The 13,715-nt window shown below is 57.1% G+C and overlaps 1 protein-coding gene across 3 annotated transcripts in view; it reads right to left on the bottom strand.

The window, feature by feature from the left end:
- Nucleotides 1-13,715, bottom strand: part of ETS1 (ETS proto-oncogene 1, transcription factor) — a 77,414-nt gene that overhangs the window by 44,940 nt on the left and 18,759 nt on the right. Inside the window, exon 1 of one of the 3 annotated variants that reach the window (XM_048063361.2) lies at nucleotides 3,138-3,484. The exons of the other annotated variants lie outside the window; for them this stretch is intronic. Within the exon in view, the coding sequence (XP_047919318.1) occupies nucleotides 3,138-3,219 (82 nt within the window). The 5' untranslated portion in view covers nucleotides 3,220-3,484. Of the gene's footprint in view, nucleotides 1-3,137; nucleotides 3,485-13,715 lie in introns of those variants that run through there. 3 annotated transcript variants of the gene reach the window in all.

Below are 13,715 nucleotides of genomic sequence, written 5' to 3'. Positions count from 1 at the left end.
CAGGCAGGAGCAGGCCCAGCACCGAGCTGCACCTACAGGGGAAGGAAGCGAGAGGGGAGCGGATGCAGGAGGACGGAGCCCAGCATCCCTGCCTGCCATTGCAGCCCTCCTGCAGTACCTTGCGGGAAGCCCCGGGGCAGCAAGGCAGCGGCCTCATTAGCAAGAAAGGCAGTTATCTCTCAGCACTTGGGAGTCCCAATTACACACCGCCAGCTTCCAGCGAGGGTTGCGGAGCTGCTTTTAACTCTGACCGCAGAGAACAAACAGAGCTCTGCAGAACTGGAGGAAACAAATTGATTTGCAGCAGGCAGCATTTACCAGTTGCAATGTTAAGTTCCCATCAGGGTTGATTTTTACCTGCTTTGGGTTCTGACTTCAGAGGATGAACTTTCAACTGTGATTAAAAAAAAAAAAAAGAAGGCTGTAAACTAAATCCCACCATCCCACTGGTGGATCAGCCACATATTTGCAATCAAAACTGTGTTAGCGTACGGTCCATCGTACCATTACGAGGAAAACCCACGCACACAGCCTGCACATTCAAGCAGGAGCCCACCACCGTGGCGTTTGGGTTCCTGACCTACTCATCTCCCTCACACATTCTTGCTGGCAGCAGCAGGGGAACTTGGCTTTGGGAGCTTTGTACGACTTCACATCCCCTTTAGGTTATTTTTAAACCCTTTGGACACGCTGCAAACCTCGCTCCTACACGCAGGGGCTGCCTGCACGTGTGCTTGGAGCGGGCTTTTATTTCAAGGCAAGGAGGGGACGTTGCAGTGCAGCCAACGCATCTCTGCAGTTTTACAGGGCATCAGGCACCTGGCACATGAAACATCTCGCACAATTGAAAACCTCTGCCTGGAACGATTCTCCCTGCCTAGCATTAACCCTGTGGATGCTGTGGAGCAGATTTGCTGCCTCGCTGGCACATAAAGGAATGAGGGGCCGGACTCATTTTGAGGCCGGTGCCCATTTCAAAAGAAGGACAACGGGCACGTTTGGTGGCAGATTCCTCAAAGAGACCAAGGGCTGGGCGAGCAAGACCTCAGCAGCACTGCCAAACAGACAGGAATAGAGAAAACTTGACATCTCCTATCCAGGGCATCGATGGATGCCTGAAACAGAAGCTCCCCGCATCCATGCTCCCTCTCTCAGCATCAATCCGACCGTGCAAGAAAGCTGCAGCATTCTCTAAAAAGTTACAGGGGAAATGAGGTTAAGCCAGCTAATTGACAACACTGACCTTTCTGGCTCAGTGTTAGCACAGCCACCAAAACAGAAGCAACTGCAGCTGAAGTCGATAGGGAGTCAGCTCTTTTTTACCTTTTTGGTTTTTGTTTTTCAGCGCTCTTCCTGCCAAAGTTTAAACTTTGGGTCAACGCTAAAAATTGCTTGCTGACATAAGCTGCAAAAGAGCTTTCACAGAAGAAAATGAACTTAAGGCAGCACGAAACGCTGCGTCCTCGCTTGAGGGAAAAGGCAATTACATTGGTCCCATGCTCCAACACCTAAACAACAAAGACGCCTCAGTAACACGCTGTCACCCACGCCAGGAGATGTTTAAATTTCAACAGATATTTGGTCTGAATTGAAAGACAAACAAACCCCACATCCTCCCGGCCCTGCCCCGATGAACCAGGTGTTCTTCCTATCCCATTCTCTTCCTCTGCAAGCAAGAAGCCTGCAGTCACGGCCTGGAGCACGGGAGTGAGTCTCCTGTAAATGTTCTTTTAACCCAAGCTTTAGGAATCAGAGTCAGGCCCTCAGCTGCACCAGAGCCTCTCGCTTAACCTGCAAAGGTGCTTTGGAAAATCATCCTCAGCATCCCCGCTGCGTTTTGAAGCCTGGCCCTTCGGAGCCCACACCTGAAAGCCAGGCTCAGCCTGCCCAGGGGCACAGAGCACTGCAACCGCCGCAACCGGCGGCCGGGTCCTCTGCGCGCTGCTGTCGTGCGATGGCTCACGCACAAGGCGCTGTCCCCACATCAGACCCCGTGCAGCCCGTCGGCGTGGATCCCCCAGACGTGTGCTGACTTACTGGGGCTCTCTGCGGCCAAGCTGATCCCACACGAGGCTCTATTTGAAGGCTGAGCGCTAAGCGCTGCGCGGCCGCGGCCCCCCGCGCTCCAGCAGCCAGCTGTCACTCCGCGTCCCCCCGGCAGCCCGAAATCACGTCGCCCGGTGGGACGCGATCCCCTTGCCGGATTTCCTAGAAACTCGCTAACTGCCAAAGACGCGCACAGCTCTGTTTCCATTTCCCTCAGCCCTGTGCAAAACCCAGCAGCCTCCCCTCGAGCACTGCGGGAGCTGTGGCAGGGAGGGGGGAAGCGCTGGGACCGCGTCTCGTCCCCAAGGCCAAGCCCTGTCCCTGCAGGCTCCCAGCACCGTCCCCTGCCCCGGGAGCGAGGCAGAAGCCACCGCTGAGAGCCCGGGGTCAGCCGGCACCAGGACGTGCCCAAGAGCCCTTGTTACGGTAAAAACTCAGCTACCAGCATTAACCACAGCCAGCAGCAGCTCAACTTATCGCTAGGACGACGACAACAACAACAAAAAAACACGCCTCGTTGCAGTCACACGCTGCTATCACCCCCGAGAGCTCCAGCACCCTTCCTCCACCCATTTCTTCAGAAAGGGGGGGGGGGGGAAAAAAAAAAAAAAAAAGTATTTAAAAAAATCAGAGCCGCGGGCGCTCCGGATTTAAACGCGGGGCATCCTCAGCACCGCCCGAGCTGTGCTCGGGGAGTTTGCAGCGGGGGCCGGGGGTCCCCGCGCCCCCCTCCTTGGGGACACTTCGTGGGGGCTCCTAAAAGCCCGGGGGGGGCTCCTAAAAGCCCGGGGGGGCTCGTCCCGTCCCCGCTCGGGGTCCAGAAGCGGGAGACGAGGCGGCTGGGGTGCGGCGCTTCTTCTTCAGGAGGAGGGAGGGAAGTCTTGAAAGTGCTCCGAAAGCAACTTCGCCTTCCCCCAGCGGTGCCGCCGGGCAGCGCCGCTCCCCTGCAGCTCGCGGGTCCCCTTCGCAAGGACCCCCCCCCCCCAAAAAAAAAACCACCAAACCCACAGATATCCATCCCTCCCCCCCGGCCGCCCCCGGGAGCCGAGAAGGGATTCCCGCAGCCCCCCCGGGGGAAGGAGGGCGCTTACCGGCGGACGGGAAGAGCTCGATGTCCACCTTCTCCGTCTTGATGATGGTCAGGGTGGGCTTCAGGTCCACCGCCGCCTTCATGGCTGGGGCCGGGGCTGGGACCGGGACCGGGACCGGGAGCGGGGGGCGGCTGCTGCGCCCCGCCGTGCGCGGAGCGGGGCGCCCGGGCGCCTGCTTCCTCCTCCTCCCTCCTCCTCCTCCTCCTCCTCCTCCTCCTCTTCCTCCTCCTTCCCCTTGCGCCTTCGCTCCCCTCTCTCCCCTCTCCTCCGCTCCGCTCCTCGCCGCTCGGCTCCGCTCCGCCTCGCCCCCCCGCCGCCGCCGCCGCCGCCGCCCCGGCCCGGGCTGAGCCGCCGAGGGGAGGGCGCTGGGGGCCGGCCCCGAGCGGTGACAGCGGCGGGGAGGGACCCGCCCGGCCCGGCCCTCCCCTGCCCTGCCTCTGCCCCTTGTCCTGCCCCGGCTCCCGCCCCGGAGGCGGCCCCGGCTCGGTGGGGAGCGGAGCGGGGCCGGGGGGGGCCGAGAAGCGGGGCTGCGGCCACCCCCCGAGTCCCCACAGCCCCACCAGGAACGAGGGCTCGGGTGGCGATCCCTGCCCCTGGCCCCTCCGGGGGTGCTGCCCCCGTTTCTGGGTGCTGCCCCTCATCTGGGTGCTGCCCCTTATCTGGGTGCTGCTCCCCTCCGTGGGTGCTGCCGGCGGGTGCGCCCCGGGCTGGGGGGGTGCGGGGGGGGATTCAGGGCGCAGACGGTGCCGGGGGAGGCACAGCAAAGTTTGGGAAGCGAGCGGGGAGAACAAGGCTCTTGGAGATGCGCGATGGATGTCGTGCCGGCGGGCCGGGAGCTTAACAGAAGAATATCGGTTTTCACACAAAACTATGTTTTTATTATATTTAGGTAGCAAAAACTTCAGACCACAAACGGCAGAGCAGAAAGGAGATTATGACTCACAGGCGGCAATTTACCGGTACAAGTGTAAAAAAAAAAAAAAAAAAAAAAAAAAAAGACATTAGCAACCAGCGTTTGCGGTTCTCTCGCTCAGAAAGTCTCAGCAGCCCCTGAGACGCTGGCAGGGGCCAGCTCTGATCAAAGCTGCCCTCGGGGGAACGTCCCGGCCGTAACGGGGCGAGCGGGGCCCAGTGCGTCAGCGGCCGGGCTCCGGGGCCGCCTGCAGCCCCCCAGCAGGAGCCAGGGTCCCACTTGCAAGTACAACAGAAACCTTCAAACATAAAGATCGGCTGCGGATGCAAATGTTACGGCTCAGAATTATTTCTAGCTGCTTCAGGGCTGCCTTTCTCATTCGCCTGAGGCGTATTTATAGAAGAAACGCCGGTGTAACTAAAGGAAGCTGTGAGGTGCCGGGCCAGAAAGCGAGAGCCTGATGCGAGCCGCCGCTTTTACCCGCGCAGATCGCTCAGGATGCTCCAACGCTGGCAAAGGCAGGGGGGCAGCCAGCTCCAGGTGCCTCACCTGCTGTCGAGCTCTTGTATTTCCGATTTTACAGGCAACTCCCATTTCCCATTCACCATCCACTCGCAAGTTCAGTTCCCCATTCTTACCGAAAACCAGCGGCGGCAGGGTAGGACCAGTGATTCACCGTGTGGCCAGCGCCCAACCACTCCCCACGGCTCCCTGCGTGCTTTGGGGAACCTCCGAGCTGTGCTCGGTGCAGCGGGCAGGGCAGGAGGCTGAGCATCCCTGTCTGGAACCCACCACAGGGATCTGCGAGTGCAAAGAGGATGGCTGCAAGAGTAAAGCGTGGTTCCCACTGCCTCTCCCCATGTGGGATAACGGGCTTGCATCCGTCCTGCGTTTGGTTTTTCCCCCTCTACCCCATACGAGATGGACAGCAGTGACTGAAGGAAGAGACTGCAGAGAGGAGGCTGAGCAGTTTCTAGCTCAAAACCAAAAGGGGATTCAGAAGCAGCAGCTGCCTCTCTGTAGCAGCCCTTCCAGAGCAGCTTGGGAAGAGAAACCCGAGGCAGCGATCGCAGCCTGACGGCCCTTCCTTTCCCTTCCTTTCCCTTCCTTTCCCTTCCTTTCCCTTCCTTTCCCTTCCCTCCCCTTCCCACACTCTGCTCGGAGCGCTGCGAGCGCCAGGTCCCCGCTCAGGCTGCGGTGCGCGGCGGGGAGCGGGGCCAGGCTGGGAGGGCGCGGGGGGCCCAGTTACGCAGCTGGCTGTGGCGGCGAAGCCATCAGAAAGCACCTGCGGTCCCAACCGTATTGAAATGACCCGACCGCTCCCCCGGCTCGGTGGTGCTCGGTGATCCTCGCCGCTCAGAGCGAGCGCAGCCTCCTGCAGCAAACCGCGGTCCCCAGACACAGGCAGAAGGCGAGGCACGCAGCGAGGCCGCGGTGTCGCGCCCCAGCTGACGGGGACGAGCTGCTGACACGGCGCGGGAGAAGGCTCCCCCCAGCAGAGATGGTCCCTGCACGGAGCAGAGGAGCCGCCGATTATAAAAGTTAAAAATTAAGATTAAAAAAAAAGATTAAAAATCGGCACCAGCGGCATCAGCTGCCTCTCCGGTGCCTGCGCTTCAGCCCTGCTCCCGCGGGCTGATGCGTTTGGCTCGGCCTCGCCTCTGAGTGTTACAGTCCTAAGGACTGGCTCAAGTCCAATGCACCTGTAATGAGGCTCCTTCTCTTCTGGACGAGTACAAAGGCTCTAATAAAGACCTTTCTTGCAGCTTGTGTGTTTTTTATTAGAGAAGATCCACACGCTCTTGGCATGCCGGCTCAGCGCTGATCCCGCAAAGCTGATGACACGACGCCACAGCTTGGTGCAGCATGGCTGCGGCGAGGCTTTGAGCTGCTCCGCTCCCCCGCCTCGCCCCCAGCCCTGCTCCCCAAATTTCTGCTTCGTTCTGCTCGTGCGATGCACAGCCCCCCCCTCCCCGCAGGACCAGGAGAAGCGCTTCCAGAAGCACCTCTGGGGCAAAAGAAGTCAAAGTGGAGGAGAGGAGAGGGAAAAGAACGGAGAGGCTGCGGACAGAAACTTCCTCCCAGGGCAGCTGAATCTCTCCTTCGAACTCAACTCCGTCCTAGCGGCTGCCTTAATTTGTGTTCACTTCAGAGCCTGCAACATGAAAGCCCTGGCTCTGAACTCCAGCTGAGCCGCTCAATGGCTCAGTGTTCGCAGAAGGCATGGAAGGAATCCATTGATTAGTTTCTTCAGCTGGGATGTGACCATTTGGAGTCCGAGACCTGCCAAACATGACTTCGCCTCAGCAACTGGTTCCTATTTGCTGCTCACAGGCTTCAGAAAAATCTTTCCTCTTCAACATCCAAGTCTCACCCTCCCTTTCCATTCTGCCGTTATTCACCATTAATATCTGTTCGTGCTCTCTCCTGTCGAGGGAGGGTGCTGGGTTGCGGACAACAGCCCTCCTGCCATTAATATAGTCAAAAGATCTCGCCGTTGATCGGAGATAACCATCTGCCCTCCCTCCACAATGCGGTCTGATTGTTTTTCAACAGTTTGGAACAAAGAAAGGCCAGGCAATAATGCCACATTGTTCCCAGGGACGCTGACTAACCTTGGTCTAAAAGAATAATAATAATTATTCATTTAGCACCGAGGAAAGGTATTACAGAGCCTTTGCCGCGATGTCCGAGGGCTCAGGGCGGGCAGGATTGCCCTTCCACCACCTCTCTCCAACCCGGGGCTGGCCCTTTCCATTTGGCGGGGCCAAATTCTGTCCTGCCACGGCCCTTCTGCAAACTGGCAGCTGCTGGCCCTCCTCCAGACGTGGCGTGGCTGTGACGGCTCCTGGGATTCACCCGCTCGGCTGCTGGCCGAGTGAAGACGGCGCTTTCCTAGCACCGAAGCGCAGCCACCTTTGGGGCGACATACGAGGGCTACGTAACAACGCGGAGCAACACCGCCCAGCTGCTATGGACAGGAAATGAAGAACACCACAGCCAATTAAAACTGCAGGGGGATATTTATGGCGGAACGTAATTAGCCAAATTGGAGCCTTCCCCAAAACTGCCATGGGATTTTTAATGACCGCAAGCGGTCAGGGCCTCGGTTTGATGTTTTGTCAAGCAAACAATATCCAGAGGGCAGGAGGCAAAAATCAGGAGCAAAGGGGAAGGAAAAAAATAACACAAGAGTGTCCTGCAATCCCAGGGAGAAGCAGAGACATGAAAGGACTTATCGCAAGGGGGTCATTGTTGGAAGGAGCAGCAGCCACCACTCCAAGAAAGGAAGGAGCAGGGAGGTGGCTCTGGGTGTGGAGGTGGCCCGCTGCAATGAGAGGAAAGAGCAGGCAGCTGCCGTGACCATTCCCCGGGGAGATACCTTTCCTGGAATTTAAAATTATATGAGAAATTCTTTCAAGCGCCGCAAGAGCTGGGCAGCATCTGAGGGAGTTGTTTTACGCTGGTAAAGGGAGGCTGGGTCAGCAGGCCTGGTGGCTGCAGCCTCCCCTCGGTGGCTCAGCGGCTGATGTGGAAGCAGAGCCCGTCGGCTGGCACGCGCCGCTGGTGCCCCCGCGCTCCCCGCGGGGAAGGCAGGCAGCTCACGTCCAGCGTCGGTGGCCGGGAGATGGTGGCCATGCCGAGAGCGCTGGCTGCTGCGCGACCCAGACGGCCGCAGCCTCTGGGGTCCCCCGGCCGCCCTGTGCCCGGAGCCACGGCAGGTCCCCGTCCCCCGCAGCGCCTGCACTAAAAGCCAGTTTGTGTTCGCGCCGCGGAGACGCAGGCTTCGGCCCCGAGCAGCCCAGACAGCGCTGCCACAATAACGTCCTCTGATTGCCCTCCGGGCGCGAGCAGAGGAAGCCGCCTCCGAGCCTCCACGACTCCTGCTCTCATTAGCTTCCCAGCGGAGATGGCTCACAAAAGCATCTTTGTGGCCAGCTCGGCGTCAGGAGCCCAGCTCACAGAGCCCCGCGCGGCTGCCACGGAGCCCCAGCCCCGGCCGGCACGCCGTGGGTACCTCAATCAGCGCTCCCGCAGGCGGCCTAAGCATCTCTGAGTGTCTCCTGCTATTGGTTTCCCAGCGATCCCACGCTGCTTCTTAACCTGATTAGCTAATCTGGGCTCGAGCGATGTAATTCTGCCTCGAATTTCGTTGGCGGGGGGTGCTGTCACTCACTCGTTACCCCGCTGGAAGAGCTGGCTGGATGGAAAATCCTCGTAAGCTGTTCTCCAGCGCTGTTTGTTCTCCTACGTTTCCCGTCCTCAAGTAACAGCACCGAGTTTTTGGTAAACATAACCTGAGGATTTTTGCTGTTTAACTCGTGATGCTCACGATTGCCCTGAGCACGCACGGCCCATACACATCAAACCTCATTTGTAGGGCCTCTCGTCTTTGGTCAGATCTCCCGGGCAGCCTCCTCCTCAACAGAAAGAGATGCAGTCAGATCAGACTCAGGCAGCACCTCTCTGTTCGCAGCTTCCCCCATGGCATTCACTGATCTTTGGTGACAGAGGCTGCTGAACTGACTTCTGCTGCTCTCTGAACCCACTTCCCTCGGAAAGAGGTGAGGGATCACAAAGGAGAGGCGGTGGGATCATCGCTAATACCCCCATAAAGCAGATCTCCTGCACAGCTAAACACCAGTCACTAACATTCCTCTGCTCCTTCAATCTTTCAGAAGCAACAGCGACGAGAAAAGCTTCAGAACATGAAGCTGCAGGCAATATTAAGCAACATTTTATTTCTATGAAGGTGCCAGGGGCCACACAAGCACCTTCCCGGGAAGGTCGGTCCGGTGCCAACCTCTAGGATACGAACCGAGAGCCTGAGGAAGGGCAGGCACCAGGACAAGGCGCCTGCACGCAGCCAGTTGGCGGTGGGAGGATCAAACCCTGGCGTGCGATGACCCCCGGGTTAACTCTGTGGCCAGGACAGAGAGGCTCAAGACATGGAAGTTTAATTCCTGGTCAATATTTCCACATGACCTCTTACAAACCTTTGTGCCTCCATCCCCCTGCTTTAATGGAAGGCTGCTTGCTCGCTTCACAAAGGATCGGGAGCATCGGCTCCGCGGTCCCAAAGGAAAAGCTCAGGGGGTGGGGACCGTGACGGGGTCAAGCCATGAAGAGATTTGAGGGGGCAGCTCAGGATGGAGATGGTCCCTCCATCCCAACCACCTCACCGTGATCATGGCAGTGCCTACAGCAAACCCATGGAGATGGGCCCGGTCGGCCCAGCACACCAGGGTCACGTCCTGACCAGGCTTGTTGGGAAGGGGTGGCAGGATGGGGCCCCTCGGCACCCAAAGCCGCCCGCCCGGGGCACGCTGTGCCGGCGGGGCCATCCCCCTGCACGCCGCGGCGCTCCTCAGAGGAAGGATTCGCCCGCGTGTGTGTTTCAAAGAGAAAAACCCGCGCCCCGCGTCGGAAACCTCCTCGCTTCCAATTGTCTCCACTTGGCAGCCGGGCCCGCTAGCGAATAAACGACAGAAACTATTCCGCTCTACACGTGTTTGGGTTTTTCGGGGTGGTTTTCTTGGACAGCGGTCCTGGCTCTCCAACAATACCCGTCTTGTTCGGCCCCGCGCTGCAGAGCAGGCTTGAATAGATCTGTCTAAAATTATAAGCGGGCAGCCCCTAGGCTCTGCGAGATCACAGGCCACATGCTGGGGCTGAACAAAGCCTCTGCTATTTCCTAACAATTAGCCCAGCTAAAAGGACATCTATCTCCTTCTATTAGAGCCACCACGTGCCTCCCAGTCAGTCCATTGTGCAGCTAATTAAATAACACGCCTCTCTCCCCATGAGGGTCTCCTGATTAGCTCGCCTCAGCCCTAAATCCTCGGTGGTGTAAATGGGCAAGAGACAGCTGGTCGGTAGGGGCCTGCGACTCCAAGCATCATCACCCATTATACAGCTCTCATCATCACCCGTTATTTCAGTTTTTTAATTATCTTCTGAAAGCTGTTGAATGGAGATCTAGAGATACAAGGGGTTCGGCACACTAACTGGTTTGCTTCCCTGTCCGCTTGCCCACCGCCTGCGGCCAAAGTTGTGTAAATAGCTGATTTTTTTTTTTGATTTTTTTTTTCGTTTTGCTGGTAGTCAGAGGGAAAAAAAGTAGACACAAATATTTTTTCTAAATATGTTCTGGGTTAACGCAAACCTTTTTTTTTTTTTTCACACGCTTTTCATTGGGCTAAAGTAGCCAAAAGAAAATAAGGAAAGTCACGTGTCATTCCATCTGAGCTCAAAGTTTTCATTTTTGCACTGTTCAAATGGGAAGAAATTTCAAAATGAAGAAGGTCAATTAAAAATAACCCATTAACAAGAAGACCCTTTGCACCCTGTTAGTTACTTCACCAAAGTTTCCGTGGAAGGGATAGGTCCCAGACGCATTTTCAGCAGGGAAGCCCAACTCATGTTTTAGCATCAAGAGCGAGATGAAACAAACCACGTGGCTCTGCGTTGTACCACGGTGCCTGAAGTTTCCTCCCGGTCTGAAAATCAGTTCTGGCCCGGTGAGCCAAGTCATTCAGAGCTCATCAAACACCACGGGAGCTGCCTGAAGCATCCTGAGCGGTGCTGCTGGATGCCGGGGCCACCACCACCCGTCCCCTGTCCCTGGGGCGGCTCACCACGGCTCTTGTGCTGAGCCCGACCTGCACCTGCTCCAGCCGAACGCGCCGAGCACCTTTTCTCTCCGTAGATCCTCCCCGATTCTTCAGGACGAGTTACTCCTGCACCACACAGCCTCGCACGACAGCACAAAACTGCTAAATCACTCCAGATGTTCAACACCTCAACCCACCGCTTCCCACACGCTCCCCAGACCCGGAAGAAATACAGCATCCCTCTGCCAAGTCTACAGTCAGCAATAGCTGCGAATATTCCCTTTACCTCCTTTAAATCGTTATTTTCCACCCTTGGCTATTTAAATCATCATTTTCACACCGAGAGAGCATGGCTGGAGAACTGGAATGTGGGTCAGCGGACAAATGAGCTGATTTCCTGTGGACCTGCGGCTCCAGGACTGGAACAGCTGGACCCGCGCAACAGCCAGGGCTCTTTCCACCCAAGGAAAACAGAAAAGACCCCAGCCCTCGGCTCTGCTGGTGGGGAGGCAGTGGGAGGAAGGGCCCGGAGGAGGAGGCAGAGCTCGGTTTCCTTCTGGTGGGAACGGGGGGAGCTGATGCGAAGCTTGCTCCTGGTTTCCCAGCCCACGAGCTGCCCTCGCCACTCGCAGCCACGCTGGGCAGCAGCTGCTGCTGCAGCCTGGGTGGGAAAGCGCTGGGAAGCTTCGGAAACGCATCAGAGCTTGCCAGGAAATGTATTAATTAGTGTTTGCGTGCGTGTGCACGTCCATAGGGTGTTACTGTGGAAAGCACAAGGATCGGCTCATCGCTATCTAAACCGTATTTCCCCTGTGCTCAGGCAATGCAAACATCTTACATCGGATAATCAAATTTTACAAGGATTTATCAACAGGGCCGGGTAAATGGTCATTAAAAGGTGCTGCACGACCTGGTTCAAGGCCTACGAGGGGCTAGTACAGGAACGAAGCCCAAAACACAGCCCCAGCGCGCCACTCAGCTCTCCGTCCACTTTCAAACCCAAGCAGCCAGGTCTGACTGCTCCACTCATCGGAAAGGTACAAAAAAAGGGGAAGAAGGAAAAAAAAAAAAGATGCCTTGTGTTAACTGCCTGCCTCCCCTCACCCAGCTAGTGCCCTTTATCCCGGAGCTATGGGAATGGCTCCACAGGCCACTTGATTAATAAGAGCCCAGGGGGGAAAAATCGTTTATATAACCTCGTCTTCTCTAAACTTCCTAAGTGCCTCAGAAAGTGGCTGCCCTGGAAACCCAAACTGGAAACGAAAAATATTATCTCTTCCATTTATAAACATCTCCAGCGCTAATGAAGTGAGGAGTGGCAGCGGCGGGGAGGGGAGCGGCGGGATGCACTTGGCAGGCGTGGGAGAGCCCCGACGAACCCATTTCCATTTCGCCTCAGGTGGGTGCGGAGCACAAAGCGCCCCCGCCGCGGCCCGGTGCCGCCGCTCGCTGCAGCCCTGTGAGGGCCCGGGAGGGACGTCGGAAGACGGATGGTAAAAAAAAAGCATCTGCTAGGCCGAACATGGAGCCAGACCGACAGACTTGCTAGGTGCGAGCGTGGGGGAAAGGAAGACAGGGTGATACGCAGCAATGCGGGGACAGATTGGTGAGACCCGAAAAAAGTCGGTTCTCGGAGCTTGAAGCTGTGGCTCGGATGAGGCGTCGCATCCCGGCGGCTGGGAAGGAGGGAGCGAGCATCGCTGCGCACACCTTGTGGCACAGACCAGGCCCTTCCCAAGTGCCTGCGGGGCTGCTTGAACCGTTCTGGTCTGAATCAGCACCCCGAGCGATCCGCGTTAAGCTCCTGGGTTCAACCACCCTCGGCCTCGCAGCCCCTCGGGCACACAGTTAAGTGTGAGAGCTGCGGGAAGCATCCTGCAGAGCACTCCGACGTATTTCCCCGTTCTTGTTCCATGTTGGCATTTCCCACGGAGATTTGTTTTTGCATCACCACAGCCAGCACCAGAAAACGCTGAGTTTTGCCTGGAAATGTTTGGGTTTCGTTTCGACAAAACATTGATGATTTCTGCAGAACGATCCGTCACTTTTGGCAGCAACAACAGAAAAAAAGAAAAAAAAAAAAGACAAAAAGCAGTATTTCATCCAGATAGGGACGGAGCTGACACCCAGCCTGGAACTCGGCACAAGTGGAAGGTGAAGCAGGCTACCGGCTCACCTCGTTATCCTGTCACTTTGATCACTGTGAAGCGAGGGAAACTGCTCCTACTTTCGCCTAGTAGCTGTTTGCCTGGATAGGAACACAACAAAAGTTGCCAGACAAAGGGAGCATCTGGTCTCATAGGGTGAGGCAGTAACGGATGCAGAGCAGGGGCAGGGAAGGTTTGAGCACCCCCGGAGCCGTCTCACAGCACGCACGGGCACCCCGGGCTTGCGGCGTGGTGAAGAGCTGGTCCAGGGCAGGACTGAGATGCCGGCTTTATTTCCATCCCAGCCTTCCATAATTATTCGTGCCTCTCAAGCCTGCAAAACTGGGTTGAAATCTCCCAAGCGCAGGCTCCTCTGTGAGATGCCTGGAGCTGACCAAATTAGAAATTTTCCATGAGCAGGCTCCCCTGGGGCATCTCCTCCTTTTTTCCTATTCTACCTCGATGCCGACATCGCTCCGGCCAAAACGAGTGCCCTCTGCCCGCCTTGAACTTTGCATGTGGAGGGTGAATCACGCAAACCAGGGGAGAAAGGCATTTGCGACTCCTGAAAAGTCATCGCTGATGAGTTGGGGAGAAGTAGCTTGGGCCATTGCTTCTTAAAATCACATCCCACTTCGGCGGAGCAATTTATTTTGCTCCGTCCCACTCGCTCTACGGGAAGCACAAATATCTACAAGTGTTTCTGCCACGTAGCGCTGCTCACGCAGCATATGCCATGTCAGCAGCCTTGTTTCCCTTTCCAGGAAGGGAAGTCCTGCCATGAACTGTTGATCTTTACTGTATTGCTTTTCGGTGCACGCACCCACTCCCCTTCAGCGAAATCAATGGCAGCGTTCCCACCGAGCGGGGTGAAGCCGGCCCGCTTTTCAGGCAGGCTGCAGCT

This window comes from Anser cygnoides, chromosome 21 (assembly GCF_040182565.1).
Source record: "Anser cygnoides isolate HZ-2024a breed goose chromosome 21, Taihu_goose_T2T_genome, whole genome shotgun sequence".
Classification (NCBI taxonomy): Eukaryota; Metazoa; Chordata; class Aves; order Anseriformes; family Anatidae; genus Anser; species Anser cygnoides.
This window is presented reverse-complemented; position numbering and strand designations above follow the sequence as displayed.